This window comes from Orycteropus afer, unplaced genomic scaffold, assembly GCF_000298275.1.
Source record: "Orycteropus afer afer isolate SDZICR_OR568_19922 unplaced genomic scaffold, OryAfe1.0 scaffold00045, whole genome shotgun sequence".
Classification (NCBI taxonomy): Eukaryota; Metazoa; Chordata; class Mammalia; order Tubulidentata; family Orycteropodidae; genus Orycteropus; species Orycteropus afer.
In genome coordinates this window covers 2,807,596-2,828,954 of record NW_006921632.1, presented here as the reverse complement: position 1 = coordinate 2,828,954, position 21,359 = coordinate 2,807,596, and the positions used below count along the sequence as shown (strand labels likewise).

General features: G+C 46.1%; 2 protein-coding genes across 2 annotated transcripts in view; both read right to left on the bottom strand.

Moving 5' to 3' along the window:
- Nucleotides 1–3,513: 3,513 nt before the first annotated feature.
- Nucleotides 3,514–15,295, bottom strand: PRKAG1 (protein kinase AMP-activated non-catalytic subunit gamma 1). Its single transcript, XM_007937858.2, has 12 exons — nucleotides 15,287–15,295; nucleotides 10,773–10,821; nucleotides 5,995–6,104; nucleotides 5,716–5,797; nucleotides 5,559–5,617; nucleotides 5,373–5,418; nucleotides 5,210–5,264; nucleotides 4,645–4,771; nucleotides 4,378–4,543; nucleotides 4,190–4,227; nucleotides 3,776–3,922; nucleotides 3,514–3,618 (listed from the first exon to the last, which is right to left on the bottom strand). Exons 1-12 carry the CDS (start codon nucleotides 15,293–15,295, stop codon nucleotides 3,514–3,516), a joined length of 993 nt encoding a protein of 330 aa, XP_007936049.1.
- Nucleotides 15,296–18,445: 3,150 nt separating this feature from the next.
- KMT2D (lysine methyltransferase 2D) overlaps nucleotides 18,446–21,359 on the bottom strand; it is a 44,872-nt gene continuing 41,958 nt past the window's right edge. Inside the window, exons 50-54 of the mRNA XM_042780546.1 lie at nucleotides 21,192–21,322; nucleotides 19,225–19,510; nucleotides 18,914–18,987; nucleotides 18,699–18,807; nucleotides 18,446–18,538 (exon numbers count right to left, since the gene is read on the bottom strand). Of these exons, the coding sequence (XP_042636480.1) occupies nucleotides 18,446–18,538; nucleotides 18,699–18,807; nucleotides 18,914–18,987; nucleotides 19,225–19,510; nucleotides 21,192–21,322 (693 nt within the window). The remainder of the gene's footprint in view (nucleotides 18,539–18,698; nucleotides 18,808–18,913; nucleotides 18,988–19,224; nucleotides 19,511–21,191; nucleotides 21,323–21,359) is intronic.

The window sequence follows — 21,359 nt, the reverse complement described above, 5'->3', positions numbered from 1 at the left end:
GCCGGCGCCCACTGCAGAGCGACGGGCCCAGGGACTAGGGACTATATATACCCGGGCACACGTGTGTGCCTGTCTGTGTGTGTGCGCGCCCATGTGACATGGCGCGGACGGCTCCGCGCTGCTACCTCCCCCACGTGCACGGCCGCCCCCTGGGGCCTAGGATTGGACGCCCCTTCCCACTGCTCTTGTCCCCCAAGCCTGATAGGACCCGCACGAATGGACGGGGGACTTCTGATTCTTGCCAAACTGAGAGTACCCCCTTCCCCCACCCCCGTTTCTCCAACCTGCCCGCCGTTTTAACTCTTCATTCTCCTGCTTGTCAGGTTGCCTGACCTCCAGGGTTCGGCCCTTACTTCCTGCTTGGACTTCAGTTTTCAGGACAGGGAGTGGTGGGAATGTAACTCAAGGTCTCTGCCTGCCACTCTGCTGGTTTCCATGGGGTTGGGGTGCAGGAGGGGCTGGCCCACGGCTGGGGGCTATTTTTAGCGACAGTGGTTCGGGTGCAGAGATGAGATAAGTAACCAGCTTTCAGGCATGGAGGGAGGAGGCGGTGGCTTTCATGCAGCTTTTGTGCCAGTCTGGGGGACAGCTGCCTCCCCTGAGCTCAAAGAGGGCGACTTCCACACCCTTAACCCCTCACCTCAGTCCTGAAGCACAAAGCTGCTGGTACAGCAGGGCACAGGAGTCTGGCTTGACCATCAAAACTGCCCTGCCACTCTCGTTCTAGATGTTTGTCCTTGGGAACCAATGGAGCCCTCCCCCAGCAGCAGGCTCTCTCCCCCTAGTCCAGAAGCCAGGACGTTAGGGTCACTCTGTTTTGTGCCCACACAGCTCTGCCCAGTCTTATGGAGGACAGAATAGAGTGCTATGCACTTGCACCCTTTCAGAAAGGGTGGAGGAATGGCGTGCTCCTTGGCACAACCAATCCCTTAGCAACTGAAATGATAAAAATGACCCCTATTCCCCAGTATAGAGCTCCCCAGCACCACCACCACCACAGTGACTGGCTCACTCAGCCCCCACCTGAAGTGATGCTCAACATGCTCACCTCTTAGGCTCATTCTGTCCTGGGGGCCTGTTGCTTACATCTATCCACATGATCCCTCCCCCCAAGCCTATACCAGGTGTCCCCTGATTCACCATGGTAATGTTAGTGGCAGCACAGCCCACGCCAACCCTTACATGCAGAGACTTAGCAACCATGCCTGGCAACCATGGCAGCAGCTCTAGTGGAGGGGAGGGGCGGGGGTGGGGGGAAGAATGTGCATGGCAATGGCTCCTGAGGAAGAAGGGATAATTTGTCTCTTAGAGGAATAGGTAAGAATAGAAGCTCCCAAATTTCATCCCTTGTCTTTCCCTTAGATCCGTCCTCAGACTCAGACTGGCTGGTTGAGTTTTTTGGGGGGAATGGGAAGAGCAAGAGATCCTTATTTGTTTTCCATTAAAATATCTGCAGTCCTTCAGGTAAAAGCCTTTCCATTTGAGGGGATGAGATAAGAAGGGTTGTTGCAGGGGAGAGACTGACTGGGAACCCAGGCCTCCTGCTCCTTAACATGGGCCTTTAGGGAGAACCCAAATGCCTGTCCCATCCACCTTATCCTCCTTGAATCCATGTACCTACCCGCTGCATTGATGACTGCTTGAAGGTCTTCCTTCCAGCCCAGGTCCCACTAGAATCCTAAGGCTTTTTAAAGTCCTTGCCTCCACTCTAGACAAACCCTCCTTCATGATGGAATGTGACAGAGACATCTGTCTTTTCTACCATACACCCACCCCCACACACATAAACATACCCCAATTCTAATTACTTGGAAGCCTCCCTCCCCCAAGTTTGGGAATATGCTGAGGCATGTGAAAAGGTGACTGCAGCAGCGGAGGACCTCTCTGTACCCATAATGCAGCAGTGAAAGCTGAGCTCTGCTAAGTGCCTTGATGCTGTTACCTGTGTTCCATCAGGAAACCTGGTTTGGGGAATCCAGTATGGTATGACTGGGGGTTCATCAGAGAGCTTAATTAGGCACAGCAGGGATAGGGCCATGGAGTTATTCTGAAATTGTTTCTGGTCTTGGATGAGAAATTATATCATACCTACACAGAAGAGGTTAGGATACCCAAAATCTGGTTCATACCCAATTAGCATTCCTTATAGTGTTTGGTGCTGCCTATTGTATTGGTCCACATGGTTTCAGCATAGGAAAAGGGTCTAATGGGGTGACCTCAGTCCTGCTGTTCCCCTCCCTCATTCTCCAGCTTATTCTTACCTTGGAAGGCAAGACACTTGTGGGTTCAAAGATAGCAATAGCTCAGCAGAATCCAAACAGCCCAGCTTCCCTGACTATGAAAGGTTAACAGTGGTGACAGGTCTCTCTGCCTAAAGGAGACCCTCAGTCTATCTATTCTGCAGTGACCTAACATTGTCATGGGCTTTCCCTTGGGTTCTAGCTATGGTTCAGGCAAAGGGCAAAGTGAGATTATAAAGCAGAGGGCTACAGGGCAGAGCAGGAAACAGTTATTAAAAGAGAATTAGAGAAGCATGAAGTCTAGTGTAAAGAGTATGAACTCTGAAGCCAGACTGGGATCATAGACTAGGTCTACTTTTTACTAGCTGTGTGTTCTTGGGAAAGTTTTTTAACCTCTCTGAGCCTGTTTTATTTTTTAAAAATCTATGAAACTGCAACAGCAGTAGTACCTGCTATTGTTCTGAAATTAAACAAATTATGTAAGCAAAGCACTGAGAATGGTGCCTGACACACAGTAAGATTATATATATGTATATAACCACATATATACGTGTGTGTGTTATTGTTATTAATGATGAGTTGAAGAAGCCATATGAAGTAGGAAGGTTGGAGCAGTAGTGTCTGTCAGCTGCAAAAATCAAACACTGAAATATGATGAAGATTCTTGTCATTTTAATTAGGTTTGCCATGAAAAACAGTAACTTCAGCTAATCATCTCATCCTCCATTTAACCCCCATCTGCCTTCATATATAAACAGCGTAGGAACATCAAGGCCCTCCTTGCCACAATCCTCTCCACTCCCATTATAGGAAGAAATGTCACTAACTGGACTCAGCCTCCCCCATATGGCATGAAACATAATGAATAAAAATATCTTTATGAAGACTGTTGTGCTATTATCTTTAGGGTGGAATAAGGAGCAGGGCTGGGGCAAAGGCCAGGTGAGGTCTAGGGATCTCTTAGAGATCAGAATCTGCCTGAGGGAGGGCACAGAGCCCATAGTTGACCCAGAAAGGAGGTTATGTCTAAGGGGACAGGGGTTGAGATAGGCTGGGCTAAAATTTTCTCAAGCATGTGTGTGAGGATAAGGGCAGCTAAAAATCTATTCTCCTTCCTCCTCCAAATCCCTCAGCCCCCAGGTAGAAGGGGAGGGGGCTCCTGAACAGGGAACAGAGCCACAATTCTCCCACGGTTTCATCTATGAGTCCCAGAGCTGCTGGCAGGCACTGAGTGTGGCATATCCCTTAGTGCTGCTTTGCCCCTTCCCCCAGCTCAGAGCTTCTCTCCGCCTGTGAGCACCAGGGCCTGCAGGATGTCGGACAGAGACACAATTCCCTTGACCACATCATTCTCATCCACCACCACAAGTCGGTGAACCTGGCACAGAGCAACAAGGGAGAAAGAGGGTGTTTAGTGCCAGCCTCAGTTAGGGTGGGCCCCTCTCCCCTTACCCAGTTCACCAAACTCCACTCTTAAGGCTTAGGTCTCTTGCCACTTGCCTCCCCTGCTGCTTTATAGTCTCCGACTTTCCTACCTCTGCTTCCACCAGCCTATTGATGATGGTCTCCAGAGTCTCATGTAGGTAGCACTTGAGAACACCCTCAAAATAGTGTGATCGATGTTGTAGGGCTTTGGTTACAGATACATCTAGGTTGTTGTAGGTCTTTTCTGCTGCCAGATTCTGGAAAGAAAGAAGAAGGAGCTTACAGGGAAGCAAGCCACTCTCCAAACATCAGCCCACCCAACCTCCCCAGAAATACTTAGGGCAGTTTTCAGTCATGCCCCTAAGTCACACCTAGTTCATCAGTTTCTTTTCAAACAGGATTTGAAACCTTGGAAGTTTTCAAGATCCTTAGGTCCCAGAAGAGACACCCTTCTCCCTCTGCACAGTCCATACCCCATCTCCCCCACCCTTTCCCTACCTCCCAGCCCCGACACAATCACTCACGATAACATCAAACTTGGAGTAGATGTCCACCACACGCCCTAGGGGGACAGAGGCAGCTCAGTAAGGAGGATCTGGCATCCAAGGCTCCCCCTGCCATAGAATCACACTCCTGGCTGAGGTGGGAGCAGATTTCCTGAGCCACCCTAACTTCCCAGGAATCCCTCCCCCACCCCCACCCAAACCCGCACCTTTCTCATCCACCACCGGCAGGGCAGAAACTCGATGCTGCACAAAGATTCCCAGGGCCACATAGACTGGGGTGGTAGTACGGACCATGGCGATGTTGGCATAGGTGCCAATCTGTAGCTCTTTCAGAGACTTAGACATGAACTCTGGCTTGGGGAACTCAGTGATCTGAGGAAAGAAGCATCTGCTTGAACTTCAAAGCTCTCAAACCACCCTCTGAAGGCCAACCTAGTATGTAAGAAGTAGGAACTGGGCTGAGGACCACTTACAAACAATTTGAGGAACTTGAGGATACGCTTGTGCGTGAGTATGTACAAGGTGTTGCCTGATTCTGGGTCAATAACTGGCAGCCTGTGGATCTTGTTTCGAATTAATGAAGAGACAGCATCAAACAAGCTGTGGAAAGTTGGGAGACAATGATCAGTTCTATAGTGCTGGGGCTGAAAGTGGTTAAATCTCTCCTTAGAGTATGTTTACAACAGGGAAAACTGGCGTTTGGGTGTGTGGGGGAAGCAGTGTTTAGACCAGACCTAAAGAGTAGTGTGTGTCTATCTGGGAGGAGTGTCTTTTCTCTTTAGCCCCTTTCCCTGGGTTTTTGAGTATCTAGGGTTTTAGCTATGGACCTCTGGCAGTGTAGTGGGTAAGGCATTTGGCTGCCAACCAGAAGATTGGTGGTTCAAACCCACCAGCTTCTCTGTGGGAGGAAGCTTAGGCAATCTACTTCTGTAAAGACTTACAGCACTGGAAACCCAATAGGGGCTTTTGGTTTGGGGCTTTAGCTATGCTGATGACATGGCTCTTCACCTTCTGGACAAATGGGTAGTTGGAACTCACCTGGCATTAGGAGAAATGCAGACAAGTGGTTTAAAACTGTCCTGTAGGTATACCTCTGAGGGAAAAAGGAATGATTTTCACATATAATATACTACAATGGAAAACCATTTTCCGTGAACCCGCCCTCCCTTTATCCTTTCACAACCCCCACTCCTCTATATACCTCTCCAGGTTTCTATCTTGTGTTCTTCTAGCTCATAGATCTGCACCTAGAAGCAGAAGCAACAGAATTTGAGTCCTGATCTCCCTGCTTCATTAACTTCTTACGACTTGCTTAGGAAAAAGGAAATGAGAATTAGGGACTTTGGTCAGGGAAAGTAGATTCAGTTACTGGGCTAGGGTTTCTTACCAAGGCTGATTTATAGTAGCGGTGCAAGATATTGATGAAATCGGTGATGGTCAGCATGCCTACAAGCCAAGACAAGAGCTCTCAGCACTGCTCAAAGCTTCTCTCCCTGCCCAACACAAGATGCCAAGAATACTATATTCCAGTAAGTTTTGCTTACCCACAAAACTTTGCTTCTTACTGTCCCACAAGGGGGCAGCTCGTACACCATTGGTCACCAAGGCAAAGAAAGCTTTCTTAACCTGTAGCCAGAAGAGTAATAATCATAAAGGGAAATTCACAAAGGGCAGGACTTTAAAGAATAGGGGTTGAATATGTTGGGGAAAACATGAGACTAACCGCACAGAAAGACAAGAATATTACCCCGTGGGATGAGATAGGATGAGAGGTATTGAACCAGAGGCTCCAAAGAAGAGGGTAGGGAAAAGAGTTCACTCACCTGCAGGGAAGTATCAAATACAACCAATTTGGAGCTTGTGGGAATCAGGTCATAGCAGCGATGAGACTTCATGAAGGAAGTATACACGCTATTGTTGGATTCTGGGGTCTCTGCATGGGGTAGGAGAATTAGTAGCTTCCTTCTATGCAACAACTCCCAATCAAGAGGCAGAAAACAAAACAGTGCTGTAGTTTCTACTATATTTAGAGCATGATTTTTATAAGGTCCCCTATTGTATCTGTTTTTTCTTATTATTCCCACAAAACCAGAATAAATTCCTTAGAAACCATTTAATCCAAATTCTCTGTCCAGGTAGGAAGATACCTATTCGCTCTTTAGCCAAAAGATGGGTAACTAAAACAGAAAGTCTGTAATATTTATCATTTGTCTGTCCTAGTCTAAAGCTTTTTCTCATCTTAAACTGGCTTTTCATTTCATGTAGGTAATTAGCACATTTTCACTTGTTCTTTTTTCCTCAATAAAAATGAAAAACTAAGTAAGCTTCTTAAAATTCTTCCAAGATCTGCAGATGTTAAAGTCATGGTCCAAGCCTGGCCATTTCTGATGAACACTAAATTGGAGCCCAGTGCTCAACCAACCTGACCCCAAACACCTGAAAGTCCACCCTGCGAATCAGAATTCATTCCACCTGCTCTAAACAAGGGGGAGAGCCTGGCTGATGTTTATCTTTCTACTTCTCTGATGTTAACTGCTTGCTCTCAACTGAAGATGCAACATCCTAATTAATGGCCTGAATGTGCTACATGCTGTGTGTACTTAAAAACATTACATCATTTAATTCTTACAGCAAATCTGTGAGGTAAATATTGTCTCCATTTTCCAGATGAGACACGTTTAGAACAGTTAAATAAACTGCTCAAGGTCACACCATTAGTCAGTGACAGAAATAAGACTCACACCCAGATCTGCCTGACTCCAAAGCTCACGCTCTTAAATCTTAGGCCAGTTGTTACTAATTTTTAATTTTTACCAAAGTCACACAAGCACAGTTTAATGAGTCAAATGATTCTATACATTTTGTTAACAATGGAAATGAGGACATTCACCTCTTTGAGCTGATATTTATTTCTATGTCCATAAATAACATGCTTGTATTTCTACTTTTTTTTCATTTTTGGGGACATTATTTATTATCTTCCTACCAAGGAAGATGAGAATTTTTACTTCTCTTTCTTATAAAGACCCCTTCACAAACATGCACCTTCTATATCCCTCCATTCTTCTAGGAATTAAATCTTAATATTGGTTACATCAGTTTTTAAATCATTTTGACTATCTAAACATAATTCAGAGCTAAGCCAAACAGTAAACTCTGATTTCTTTTTCTTTCACAACTTTGTTTCATAATAATAGTCTTGTCTTTTTAGTTTCTTAATATTCTATTTACAGTACATATAACTAATTAAATCCTCACACTCTTCACCAATTGTCTAAATTTTCTCTCAAGTTCAGAAGCATTAGATATTCTATCAATTTAAACTACCCGAAGAAGTCTCTCCCGGAGCCTTCTGACCTGCTCAAATCTGGGCTGGTTTGCCTGGTGTGCACTGCTGTCATCCTGGGCTCTTCCTTAATCACCATCCAGGGGACTCCTTTCATGTCTCTCTTGTGTTGGTGCTCCTGTTCCCTGTATCCCATGTTACCATCTTTCTTGATTTACTCCCTTGTTTGGTAGAGCACATCCTCCAGTAGCTTCCTGAGAAAGGGTGCATGGGAGGTAAATTTTTTGAGAACTTGTAGCCTGCAGATATTTTTATTCTACCCTCATGTTTGATTTAAAATGTGGTGGATATAGAATTCTAGGTTGGAATTTATTTTTCTGTAGAATGTTGAAGGAATCTCTCCATACTGCTTTCTAGCTTCCAGGGTTGCTGAATCCAAGACAATTCTGATTCTTTGTATGTGACTTGTTTTTTCTCTCTGGAAACTTGTAGGATCTTCTCTTTGTTCCCAGTGTTCTATAATCTCATGTAGATTGTGCTCTGGGTGGATCAATTTCATCCATTGTGCCGAACATTCAATAGGTCCTTTCACTATGAAAACTAATTTCCTTTAGTTCCAGAAAATGTTCTTGAATTATTTCCTTCCCTCAGTTTTTTCATTTTTCTGTTTCTGTAACTCCTATTTATTCACTGTTTCTGTAACTCCTATTATTCAGATGCTGGACCTTTTAGACAGATTCTTTAAGGGTTTTTCTGTTTCATTTTGTTTTGCTAAATATCTTTTCTTTGCTATTTTCCACCACTTTGATTTTTAAGCCTACTTTCTGGGAGATTTCCTCAGCTGGATTTTCCAAACCTAATGAGCTTAAGTTTTTTGCTTTGTTGTTGTTGTTATGCGCCGTCAAGTTGGATCCAACTCAGAGTGACCCCTCATTGGGTTTCCTAGGTGGTATCACTATGGAAGTAGATTACCCAACCTTCCTTCTGAGGAGTGGCTGGTGGGTTTGAACTGCCAGCCTTCTGGTTAGCAGTCAAGTGCCTTAGGCACTATGCCACCAAAGCTCCTAAATTTTTTGCTACTATACTTTTTTATTAGTAAGGGCCCTTTTTTGTTTTCTGAAAATTCTTTTTTTTCATTGTATCCTGTACTTGTTTCATGGTGCAAATGTGTTCTTTCATCTGAGTATATACTAATGTTAACTTTTAAATTGTCTTCCTCTTTTCAGCGACTCTTCCCCCCTGCTGCTTTTGCCTGTTTGCTTCTTTTGGAGAAGGGTGGCAGTTTGTATCACTTCTTTTCATATTAGAAGCTTTCTTTAGATATCTGGTAATCCTTGGTTTAAAGGAGGATTCAAATCATATTTTCATAGTACAGGCTTTAAAGCTGATTAGATGCTCTAAGCATGTGAGTGAGGCTTGTTGACTGTGAGCCATTTAGATGGGTGTACTTTCAATACTTATGTTTTTAGGACTTTCCCACTGAGCCAGTCAGATTCTAGAGAGAGGCATTATCCAGTTTCCTGTTTGGAGGGTAAAGTCTTCTGAGAGCATTCTGGAAGCTGAATGGTGCAGAGGGCTCCCTGCCCCTATTTTTAGCATAGTACCTCAGCCTTCAACTGTGCCCGAGTCTCTCTCTAGACCTTTAGTCTTTCCAGAGTTTGAGGGGGAGTTGCCCAGCTGCATTACACAGGGTAAGGAATCTGACTGCTTCTTAGAGCTTCAGTGCTCCTTGGCTTTCCCTACTGCGGTTTATAATTCAGTTTGTTTCAGCTCTGATAAAATTTACCACTCTTCTGTCTACTTTTCAACTTCTAAAAGTTGTTGCCATTGTTTCTTCTATCTTTTTTTAAAAATTACTTTATGGTGGTTTTATTGGCTTTCTGTGAAGGAATGAAAGTAGATGTATGTATTCAATCCACTGTCCTTAACTGGAAGCCTGCCATTGTTTTTCAAACTTGAGGATTCATAGACTCTTTGGACTCTCAGTGTAAGGTATACTACATTGATACCTAAATACTGTCATTTTAGGTTAGAAGCCCATAAACATGTTTGATTTGGCTTTCTTGCTGTTTCATTTATAAATAGATCAGTTGCCAAATTTTAAAAATCTGGAGATTTATACAACAGTTTCCAGCTTCTTTTGGAAATCAGAAGATCTGGCAAAAGTAAGTACTGAATTCTTGAATAGTAACAACTGCCTCCTTTTAGATGGGACATGAGATCTACAGATTGTCATAGTCAAATGCCACACACTTTACTGGTTGGTCCATGTAGAATATTTGAGTTTTGACCCCTGCCTTAGTGCTAATGAAAATAAACATGTCCAAGGAAGACCTAGGAGTGTTCCTGAGAAAAATTCTTTACCAGAGATTCCTGTAAGTTTTGCTTCTTTCCAGATGGTCTAGCACTTGTCCTTTTTGTTGTAATCAAGTATTTGGGCAGGCATTAGAAATGCCTTCTCCTGTGCCCTGGATTTTAAGGTTTAGTGACTTTATTTCTGGATTGTTCCCAAGGGTTTTCGAGACCTTTTTATAATTTGTGGTGTATGCTCAGTGGCTTTAATGAGCTCGTTTGTTGTTGTGTGTGCTGTCAAGTCAGACCCGACTCATAGTGACCCCTCCTTGGTTTTCCGAGGTGGTATCACTATGGAAGTAGACTGCCCAACCTTCCTTCCGAGGAGTGGTTGGTGGGTTTGAACCTCCAGCCTTCTTAGGCATTATGCTACCAGAGCTCCTTTAATGAGCTCACTAAATGATAAAATCATGGTGGTATTATTTCTGGACTACTTAGAAACTCACAGAGACTTCCAAAGCATGGTTAGCCAGCCCAGAGTTGCCTATGCAAGTCTTACCTGTACTTCAGAAGTTTCTCTCAAGTAGTTTTAAAAATTAAAGATAACTTTAAGCATCCCAACTCTGCCCAACATTTATTTCTGAGTGATCTTCTCTAAACTATTGTTCCTGATGTGTGTGGTTTGGCACACTATCTAGACCAGCTTTGATTTTCCCAGGGGATACCCTGGATGGCATAAACAGTTAATATGATCAGCTGCTAACCAAAAGGATGGAGGTTCAAGTCTACACAGAGGTGTCTCAGGAGAAAATCCTGGAGATTTACTTCAGAAAAACCAGCTATTAAAAACCCTATGGAGCACAGTTCTATTCTGACACACATGGGGTTGACAAGAATTAGAGTTGACTTGACAGCAACTTTTTTTCTTTTTTTACCTGAAGCAAGATTTAGAAGCACTGCTGAAGACAAGTTAGGGTCTGGCTATTGATTTCACACCCAGTCTCCTTTCTTCAGTGAACTTACCTTGAGGATGATCACTTTCAAGACCTAGGGAGCTGTCTGAAGAAGTGACCTGGAGAGACAAGAAAAACACAGATTCAGCCTAACCTCGTTCCATGCATTTTAGCCTGGCAACATTAGGGGAAGGGCTGGTACATCAATGAGTTCCTCTGAAGCACAACAGGACCCTTTACAAATTTATCTTATTTAATATTCATGACAACTTTGAGATACATATTTTCACAGATTAGGAAACTGAGGTTTGAGAGACAGTAAGCCCAAGGTCATATGGCTAGCAAGAGGTAAAGTAGGGATTTGAATACAGATCTATCTGGTTTCAAAGCTTATAGTCTTAACCTCTTACATACTACATTGCCTTTCTAATGAAATACTGGGTCTTAAAAGCTGACACTAGAAAATTTGAGCTTAGGGCTGACCCCACAAGTTTACACAGATCTACTGTTACTAAAACAGGGAAGCCAGAGAGACAACACCGCATTTCACCAAAACTCACAAGGCATAGTTGTGGGCACTAGAGTCATAGCCAGATTCCTTTCCCTTATCATTATGATGCATCTGGGAGGATCCTACCAGATGACTGTCAGCCAGACAAAGACTGAGTGACTGAGAAGTACAAATGTTCAGAAATTCTTCCCAGCACCCTTGTGAGTCAAAGGCTGCCAAAGCCCAGGGCATGCTAGTTTGTAAAGTTTCCTTGCCCAAGAGTGCTCTGAATAGAGACAAACATTAAGAACCATCTCTATGCTCCCTCAAGTGAAAATATTTGGAAATTTCATTATTATCTTGGAACCCAGGAGGGATCATTACAACTTTCATTTATTGGCTTTAACAGTTTTGGCTCCTTTTGCTCTGGATGCCGTTTTTCCCCAGGCAAATAATAAACTCACTTAAATAATGCACCCATGCTTATAGAGCATGGATATGATGAAATTACCTAAAACAGTTCTAGCATAGGCTGTGCATGTCTTGTGACATTTCCAGAAGTGAATGTCAGCCTTAATCATCCATCCTCCTATATTACAAGTAAATAATATTATTCTATTTATTTTATTTCATTCTGTTCATTTTCTTTAACTTCTTGCTTATAAAAACAGGCTGAAAATTTTACTTTTGATCATAATTGTATAATAAAGATATAAACCATGAGCAAGAAGTCATGGATTGAGTTGGGTAGTCCCCCAAGTAACTGGAAAATAAACCATTGGAACTATGTGTTTGTTTCTATTAATTTAAGTTGATAATTATAATGCATTAGCTCCACAGCTGATCTACCAGTAAATGCTTTGGACTTAAATTTCAAGTAATAAAAAATCAATGCCTACCTTAAATGAAGTTTCCACATGATCAAAAATAGAAACTGAAGCCAGAAACATGTTAAAAAAAATTGACATAGTGCACTTACAAAAATAATGTGCAGGAGTGGAGGGTGTTTGCAGGTTGCAAAAACATACAATGTGCACTTTATTTGCCTAAAAAGATGGCAATTCCCAAGACTAACTTTAAATCACACTTTACCTCCACAGCGTCTGTTGTTACATGAAATTAAAGGCCTTAGCTTGAACCTGGGAGGTTGATTGGCAAATGGTCAGTCAAGTTGGAAGGGCAGCCCTAAGCTTCCCTCCCCTAATGGGCAAGGTGGCGAGGAAAGGGGGATAATCTCCCTCTTCCCTCTGGGCTGTATAAATCTATCAGCTTGGCCTGGTATCTTGGCAAGGCTATTGGAACAACAGCTTTATCACTTTTAAGTGGGCGAGAGGGCTGTTCAGCAGTAAAGATACACACAGTGTAACAGTCTTACAAAGGCACAGGAACAGCTACTTCTGTAGAAGATACTGAACCCACCATATGATACTTACATGCTGCACAGGGCTACAGTTATTTTGTTCATATATACATTTTGTTCACTATCTAGCCAAACAGATTATACATTTCTAAAAGCCTGGAACAACTGTTTTGCACTTCTTTGTATCCCCCACAGCACCTAGCCCAGGGTTTTACATGTAACTCTCAATTGTTTTTTAATTCTCAAATTGATAATGTTAATAATTCATACTGATAATGAAAAGAGAGACTTAAGACTAAGTTACATATAGAAAAAGGCTGCATTCGGCTAAATAAGGATACAGATACTGACATAAAAGAAAAAACTAAATACATGACTTTATCATTCTGTTTCTCCACATAGAAGCAGGGTAATCATGTCCACTCCTATCTTTTAATAACATAAGGGACCTGTAAAAGTATCACTGTACAACATAAATACAAAATATTATTAGAGAGACAGAGGTTAGATACGACACAGACTAACAATTTCTTCTGAACTCCTGATCCACATTTCCAGCAGTTTGCTTGACAACCACAGATGTCACAAAGACTCCTCAAATGCAGCAATAAAAACCAATAGCTGTCCCTCCGATTTTATTCTTCCTGTGGTTCCCATCTTTGTTAACTGCACTGCTGTCATCCCAGCTGCCTAGAATTGTAGTCTCGATTCCTTCATTCTCCTTGATGTCTATAAGCTATGCTGATATGTTAGCAATGCCTCAGATCCATCTTTCTCCTTTCCATTTTGTTAGCCTTAGCTTAAGCTTTTCCCTCTTACTTTGCAATATTGTGTTAGCTGGTCTCCCTGCCCCAAATCTCTCTCCTCCTTTAATTAATCTTTCATGCTGTCACCAAGTTCTCTTGCCAAAGCATCTCAGGTTTGGAAGAGATTTTCATCCAACAACAAGGAACTCACTACTTTCTGAAGTAGCTCAATCCATTTACAAGAAGCCATTAAGCTGTTAGGAACACTCCTAAGTATACTCACTACCTTGCTCATAAACCCTCCAAGGGTCCCCTTTTTACAAAACAAAGTTCAAACTTAGCATGGTATGCAATACCTTCAACATGACCTCAGCCTACTTTCTCCTACTGTGGCCAAAATCTAAAGCTCCAGCAACATCAAGCCACTGGCTCACCCCCAGGTATTCTCTACATACCCAAATCTCTATGCCCTTGCTTACACTGTTCTTTCAACCCAGATCTCCCTCCCCTGTGCTTCCACAGCCCCTTGTTTTTATCTTGATTGTGGCATTTATTATAGTCTATATTACAACAGCTGTAGCTGAGTTGCCCTCCTCACCCCCCATTCCAGAGCCATTTTCAAAGGTGGGGCTTGCTTTCTCTTTTAAAAATAATTTCTATTCCCATAGTCGAACCCAGTAAATAAAGTGTGAGGACTAAATTAGAAAATCTATATAAAAAATGTTTTGTAAAGAATAATATGTCTACCAGTAAGAAACGTTAATGGTTATTGAATGTAACGGAAGCAGACCCTTTACCCTTGCTCAAAATTCTCTCAATCTGTAGGAACTGATTCCCTGACTGGGTGACCAATTGCAAATCATTTTGGCACTTTGGTCTCAGTTTTCTTTATAATCTAAGGGACATAACCTCTCTGCAGGCAGAGAAACTGTGCAGCAAAGAATTACCCTGGGCATGTAAACTGATCCAAGGAAGGGTGAACTAACAGCCCTTACACAACTACAGTTGTTGTTGTTGTTATGTGCCGTCGAGTCGGCCCCGACTCATAGCGACCCCTCCTTGGGTTGCCGAGGCAGTATCACTAAGGAAGTAGATTGCCCAACCTTCCTTCCAGGAGTGGCTGGTGGGTTTGAACCGCCAGCCTTCTGGTTAGCAGTCAAGTGCCTTAGGCACTATGCTACCAGAGCTCCTACAGTAGCAGATGATAAAACCAAGATGGGAAAAGTGACTGTCTGACAACGAATACATGATTAAAACCGTGCAGCTGGAACTGGATGGGAAGGGTTCCAAAGTTCTAGAAAAGGAACCCCAAGAGTGAGGGGTATCCCAACATGTAGCAGGCAACCTGTAGCATCCCTGGGAGGGTGACAGGGGCCTGCCACAATTGGTCTTGTCTACTCGCCAAGAATGAGTTCTGCCAACATGCCTGCTTAGAATCGCAGAGCAGGGCATGACCTAAACTTGTCCAGGGACACAGCGGCCTTTTTCAGGGAAACACCACTTCTCGGTGTGATTAAAGGAATGGGAACTTTCTGGACACAATACAATCTAAAAGCTTTTCAGATGTCCCTCCTGCCAGGGATTGCAGGGATCACAAACAGGGGGCCAGGTGCTACCTGCAAGCGTGGTCCCACCGAACCCCGCCTCCCCACCCCACTTAGGAAAGCAGGATCATAACCTAGCTAAGGGAAATCCCTGACGAGCTCGAGGAGCCAATAAAGAAGGCTCGAGGTTGCCAGGGTGTGCCTGGGTTCCAGGAGGAAACTCGAGTTCCTGCCCGCTGGGGCTGAGAGCACAGATGACGGAAGGCACCGGCGCGGCCCAGTACCAGAAGATGCGCACAGCGAAGGGACAGAGTCAAAGGGCTGGCTGACGCCCGGCTTCTCGTTTGCTCCGCACTGGCGCCAGCCCCACTCCAGCCCTCCTGGTCCCCTAACGGGGGGTCTCAAGCTCCACAGCGCCCCCCACCGCCCTTCTGCGTTCCTCACCGTCTCCATTGCAAGAGGCGCTGGCTTGACTTTTTCGCTTTAGGAAGCTGGATCTGGGTAGGTCCCGCCCCACGTCCAGCCCGCGACGCCACTTCCGTTGGGTGACGACAGACACCAGAAAACGGCGGAAGAGGGAAAGCCCGCCCTTCCGGAGGTGGCCTGACCTCCGGGACCGCCCTCCCCGGGATCCTCGCGGACCTCATAGATCCGCTGACGGACGACGAGGGTGATGGGACGGAGCCGCTTGTATTTAAAATGTTCTTTTTTTATTTGTCGTTTAAAAACAAACTTGGAAGAAGCAAAATCCAAAACTTGCCCTTTGCCTCTCGCAACATAAATTATGTACATTTCAGAATGATCGCTGATACAAAACATGCCAAGGACAGGGGCGCTGGGGGTGGAAGGAAAGGGCATTTTAAAAAAGGGAATCATTTAATCCGTTGTTACGAAGGACAAACCTTGCTGTACAGGATACACACAACACAAAATAAAGTCTTCACGGGATTCACACTTGTCAGCGATTTATTTTTTAAAAAGGGGGAGGGTCCTGGAGGTGAGGGGGAGAAGACTGTAAAGGGGAAAACTGAAAACTGAGTATGTGCAAGTGTAAACCAACCCAAAATACAAACACGGGGGGAGGGGGGGAGGGGGGTTCTGATGCAATTATACAGGCAGGGTTCTTTTAAAAAAAAAAAAAGAAAAGAAAAAAAATTCAACAACCAAAATTCCAACCTTGTAGCTTGGGTCTGAGTTATAGTTTATATAAAAATTAAAAACTGTATAAGGTTTTTTCACTAAATTCTACAGGACTATCGGATACCTAGCATATGCTTACAAAGTCTGCCCCATTCCCTTTTCCCAATCCCAGGGCCCAAGCCCCAACCAGAGCCTGACTCACAGGAGCCAATCTCCCCCTCCCTATAGCCTAGACCTTTCGCTCTTGGAAAAGGAACATCTAATGGCTGTGGCTTTGGGGGCAGTAGCCCAGTCTCCCCACTGTCTGACGGTCTGATTTAATTACAGTGGTTCCTGTGTGTGTGTGTGTGTGTGTCTGTGTGTGTAGGGGGAGGTGGATGGGTGGGTGTTATTCTCTTAAACATTTGCAGCTTGAAACAGTTGAGGAAGCAGCGTCAAAAAAAAAAAAAAAAACCAAAAACAAAACAAAAAAAAACCCAAAAAACTCCCTACCTCCAACAATCCACAACCCCCCAATTCAAAAACAAAACAAAAACAAACCTAAAATCACAACAGCGACCGAACGTGCTCTCCCTCCAGCAGGCCCGCCCATCCACTGCTGTCAAGCCCACCCCTACACACTCCAGACATTTGATTTTTGAAAATAGTAATTACAAAATGCCCTTTGCCCACAGCCCCTAGGAGAGAACTGCATATAAGCTTCATCTTCATCCCATGGCTCCCTACCAGAGAGGGATATGGGGCCTCACCCACCCCCTACCTACCCCTGCCACCAGGAAGAGGTTCAACTGCAGCACAAGCTTGGGCGGAAAGGGGAGGAAGAAGGGAGGTAGGGGACCCATCACCCTCTGGCTCCCCCTGGGGCCAGCTCACTTTTGTGCGTTACAACATAGTCCAACTATACAACAGGGGGTGGGAATCGCCCAGCCTGTATACCCCCACCTTACAGCAGTCACAGCCAGGGGGTGGGGAGGGGGGGTGAGGAAAAGGGCGGTAGGTTGGGTAATGGAGGGGGCTCCCCCACAAGGGGAGCTCCATGTGTCCGCCCCATGCCCCCCTACCATTTATAAACTGGTTTTGTAAAAAGAAAATAGATATATTTATATAGAATATATAAAGCACAAAAATTAGTAGTTTTACATTTGCTCTCCCCGGGGTTGGGGGGAGAGGGGAGGGTTCTCACCTCCAGCCGGCTCCCCCATGCCCCACAAGACTATGTACAATCCCATGTATAAATAGATAAATACCCCCCACCCTCCCCGCGCTGACACTAAGCTCCCCCACCCTCACGTCACCACCCCTTCCCACCAGACCAGCAGCAGTTTGGTGACTGAGGGAAAGTGGGAGCTCTGGGCCACACCCTGCCTCACTGGGTATGGGCATGCCACTTAGGGACAGCCCTCACCCTACCCCCCCACCCGCCCCATTCAGGGGCTGGAGGGCAAATGGGCTCATGTTGGGGTTGAGCTAACAGGAGGGAGATAACCTGGTCCTAGGTTAGCATGCCCCTCCCACCCCCATGTCCAGATGGAGAAGGAAGTCCTAGAGCAACTAGGGGCCAGTCATCCCCAATCTTCATCATCATCAGCCTCAACCACCATCCCATGCCCATAATTAAAAACAAAGATGGATTTTTTGTTGTTGTTTTTTTTCTTCCTCCTCCTACCCCCCCCCTTCCACCCACTCAGAAGAGGGCAGTGAGGTGGGGGAGAGGGCTGGGGCAGTGGGGGGCTTGGAGAGGGTCTCACATTTCAAAACAGCAAAAAATCCAACACTTAAATGAGGTAGGTGTGGGTGCGGGGTCTCCTTGCCCGGCTTGCCTGGCTTGCCCTCCTGGGCAGCTGGGCACCTCTTTCCCGTTCATGTTGCATTTGTCAGAGTGGAAAACAAGGAAACACAACCCATAGAAAGACAGAAACACAGAGGAGAAGAGGGAGACAGAGACAGATTGAGAGGGAAGGGGATGGGCGTGAGGGTGGGGGCAGGACCCGGCAGGCAGGGCCAGGTGTGGGACCCGGCCTTTGGGATTGTCAAGCTTAGTCAAGTCTCTTTGCAGCCTTGAGTTGGGCCGGAGAGGTCGGTGGGAGCAGCAGGGCTGTGAGGCCCGACCACACATCCTCCTCCCCCCTCCCTGCTGCCTCCCAGATGCTTCTGGGTAGTTCCCGGCCCATATCCCCCTCAAACCTGAGATGCCCAATGGCTGCTTCTGTCTGGCCCCTCCTGGAGCTGGGGGCAGAGATGCCAGCCTGGGGGCCGGTGGCGGGGAAGAGGGTTGTCCCTGGTACCCAGGGTGGGCTTGGCCTAGGGCCCTCTGCCCCAGCCTCCTGCTCCAGGGGCTCCGGTCAGCCGGCAGCCCCAGCCCTGGGTCCTGGCTCTGGCTGCTACCGCTCTTCCCCCTCATCCCTTTCAGGGAAGAGGTTGGGGGTGGGGGGGGACTCCCCTGCCTGGTAGCCTCAAAGCTTCTTAGTTCATCCATTTCCGACAATTCCAGGCTCCACAATGGCAGGGGATCTTGTGCTGATCGTCCTCAAAGTCAAACTGATAGTCATAGGTCAGCTGGAAAGAGAAGCGGGGAGACTCAATGCCAGCCCCCAGAAGAATGGTGAGCAGGGAAGATCTGATCTAAGGGCAGTGGCCTTGGAACCTGCACCTAGGGAATGGCGGAGAAGGGAGGCAGGAGGCTGCCCTGTCACTCACTCAGGATGCTTTCTCTCACCTCCTCTCCTTTGGGGATTCGCCGGCTGGAGATGATGATGATTTTGTCCTCCTTGTCAAATGTCACAACTTCCGCCACACAGTTAGGGGCACAGGAATGGTTAATGTACCTGGGCAGTGGAGCAGAGTTGGGACAATTCTGGTTCCCTGTTGGCCCACCCACAGAGTGCCAGCCCCAGGGTTCCCTAAATCCTTCTTTTCTCATTCTTCTCTCACCTGGCAGGACCTCCAGTCAATGTAGCATCAATCACATGTTCGTTGTTTATCCGGAACATGTAGATGCCTCGATTCTAGAGTGGTACAGATTGCAGAAGAAGGTACAAGAGTGTCAGAGAATGGTGGCAGTGATGGTGGGATCAGTTTGGCAATTCAAGCAGTGAGCTTATCTTGCATGAAGAGCATCATTCTCCTGCCTTTCCCCACCTCCTCCCACAGCTTTCCTCTTGCTCCCTTGGACCCAATCCTGCCTTTTACTATGTGGCTGAGCCTGATCATTGCACCACACTGGCCCTGCTGCAACCCTATACCTGTTCTTCGTAGATTTTCTCCCGCCGATTGGCCACCTCGTTGCGAATGATGGTGCCGATGTACTCGATGACCATCGTGTGCTTCTCTAGGTCCTTGGCTGCATAGAGCCCCAGACCCTGGATACGGGAGCGAGCCAGATACACGTTGTTCTTCCACTCAGTGCGCAGCCGCCGGTACTGAGATGACTTGGAGTGCACAAACTGCTTGCTGTATGGGGTGTTGGTCTCGCCTGTGAAGGTGCTCTGATATGCCTTGGACATGCTGGTGCTGTTCAGGGTGTGGGGCCTGGGAGGTGATAGAGTCTATGACAAGACAGCTCTCCCTCAGATCAAGTGCACACCACCCACCTCCTCCCTGGGATGTGTGACACGCCAGTTAGGGGTGTGTGCTGCCGGCAAGCACTGGAAGTGCTGCTTTGGGAATGGAGTGGAGGCACCTGGGTCTCTGCTTTGGTGAGGCAGCAACTAGCTACAGGGACCCCTCCAGCACCCTGGGTAGCACAGAGAGCCCAGATGGGGGTGGGCATGGAGGGAGAGGGAAGCACAATTCCCCTACACTGAGCCTGCTCTCTCACCTCCCTGCCTTCTACCACCCTCCTGCCAAACCATGCTTAAGGCCATGCTCCTCTGGGAGGTCCTCCCCAAGCAGTCCAGGCCTGGAATTTAAGCTGACAGTTTGTTCAAATGTCTAAGTCCTGCCTCTTGCATATGCTGGAAGCCCTAAGAATAGGGGCCTGGTTTGAAATGAAATTGGCTGTGAATTCTCAGCCTAAAGGTGGTTATTTCCTCCCTTTCTCCAGACTGTCCTCTTCTCTGATGTAACATTGCACTCTGTGCACATGGCTCAGTGCAGGGGAATAACTGCTGCCTGGCAGGTGCCTTTTTACCACCCTAGGGCACCAGCCAAATTTATACCCATCCCAGAGCAGTGGTTTTCAAACGTTTTGGGTTCTTCTCTTTTTTATTTATCAGAAATCTTTGGGGTTTTTCCTTTGATAAAACAAAATGTTCATTGGAACACCAATAAATAAACTAGATCAAAGTGGAGCTCTTTGGGTTGAATCCAATTTGGGAAAAGGGGGTTGAAGAATGGGGAGGGCCAAGTTCTACCCACTTAGTCTATGTATTCCAGGGCTTTCTGGAACACACACACTCACAGTTTGAAAACCACTGTTGTAGAGCATCAAGGACTAGGGCTGACTAGGGAGAAGTTTCTGACGCTCTACGACAGCTCCAGCAGCAGCCAAAGGCCTTTGAGAGAACCCTGCTACCATGGACTCTGCCTCCCTCTACCCAGGGAACAAGGTCAGGCTACCATGGAACACAGAATGAACAGTCAGGAGGCAAGGTTCTGGTCCCAGCTGTGTGACCTTGGTCTAGTCACTTAACCTTTCTGGGTCTTAGTTTTCTCAGCTGTAAAATAGGGGTCATACCACCTGCCCTACCTACCTCATAAGGTTGTTGTGAGGATCAAATGAGATAATGGATGTGAAAACGCTTTGAAAAAAAAAGTATAAAGTGCTATACAAATGTAAGGATTTATTATTTTCCTATCATACTAATTATTTATTTTTGATACCTAGCCTAGGGAAGGAAGGTGACCCTAGCACTCAGGTTTGGGAAAATCATAGCCCCCCCCAGAAGCAAAAGAGGAAAGGGAAGAGGTGACTGAATCCCTTATACATTTCATAATATTTCACTGTCTACCCAGAACCTCCCCAACATCCATTCCTAGGGTACCCAAAATAACTTGTCTTAGACCCCAGGTCTCCCCAGTATACCTGAGTAGGGTAGGTGAGGAGGAAAGGGTTATCCTTGTGGTACCTGTGTACCTACTACTCCAGAGGCCTAAGAGTAAATCCCCAGTCTCTCCAACGAAACTCTGATCTATACCCCAAACCCTCCTAATGTGAGTAGAGGGGCCTTACCAAGGCCCACATCCCTTGGCCCCAGCCCCACAAGCTCACCGTTTGTAGTGTGTGAGGATTTTAGGCTCTGATCGGGCACAGCCAGTGGGGTTGATCATGAGTGGCAGCTCCATCAGGGGGTGGCGCCCATAGCGGAATAAATAGTTTTGACAGCTCTCCACCCCAGGCAGCTGTGGGCACAAACCATGCTCACCTTAGCCTGAGCTC

Coding starts and splice junctions, on each gene's coding strand:
- PRKAG1 (XM_007937858.2), bottom strand. Junction 5,798..5,994: donor TATTTGATACTTCCCTGCAG/GTGAGTGAACTC, acceptor TTCTGGCTACAG/GTTAAGAAAGCTTTCTTTGC. Junction 3,619..3,775: donor ATAGGCTGGTGGAAGCAGAG/GTAGGAAAGTCG, acceptor GCTCTGTGCCAG/GTTCACCGACTTGTGGTGGT.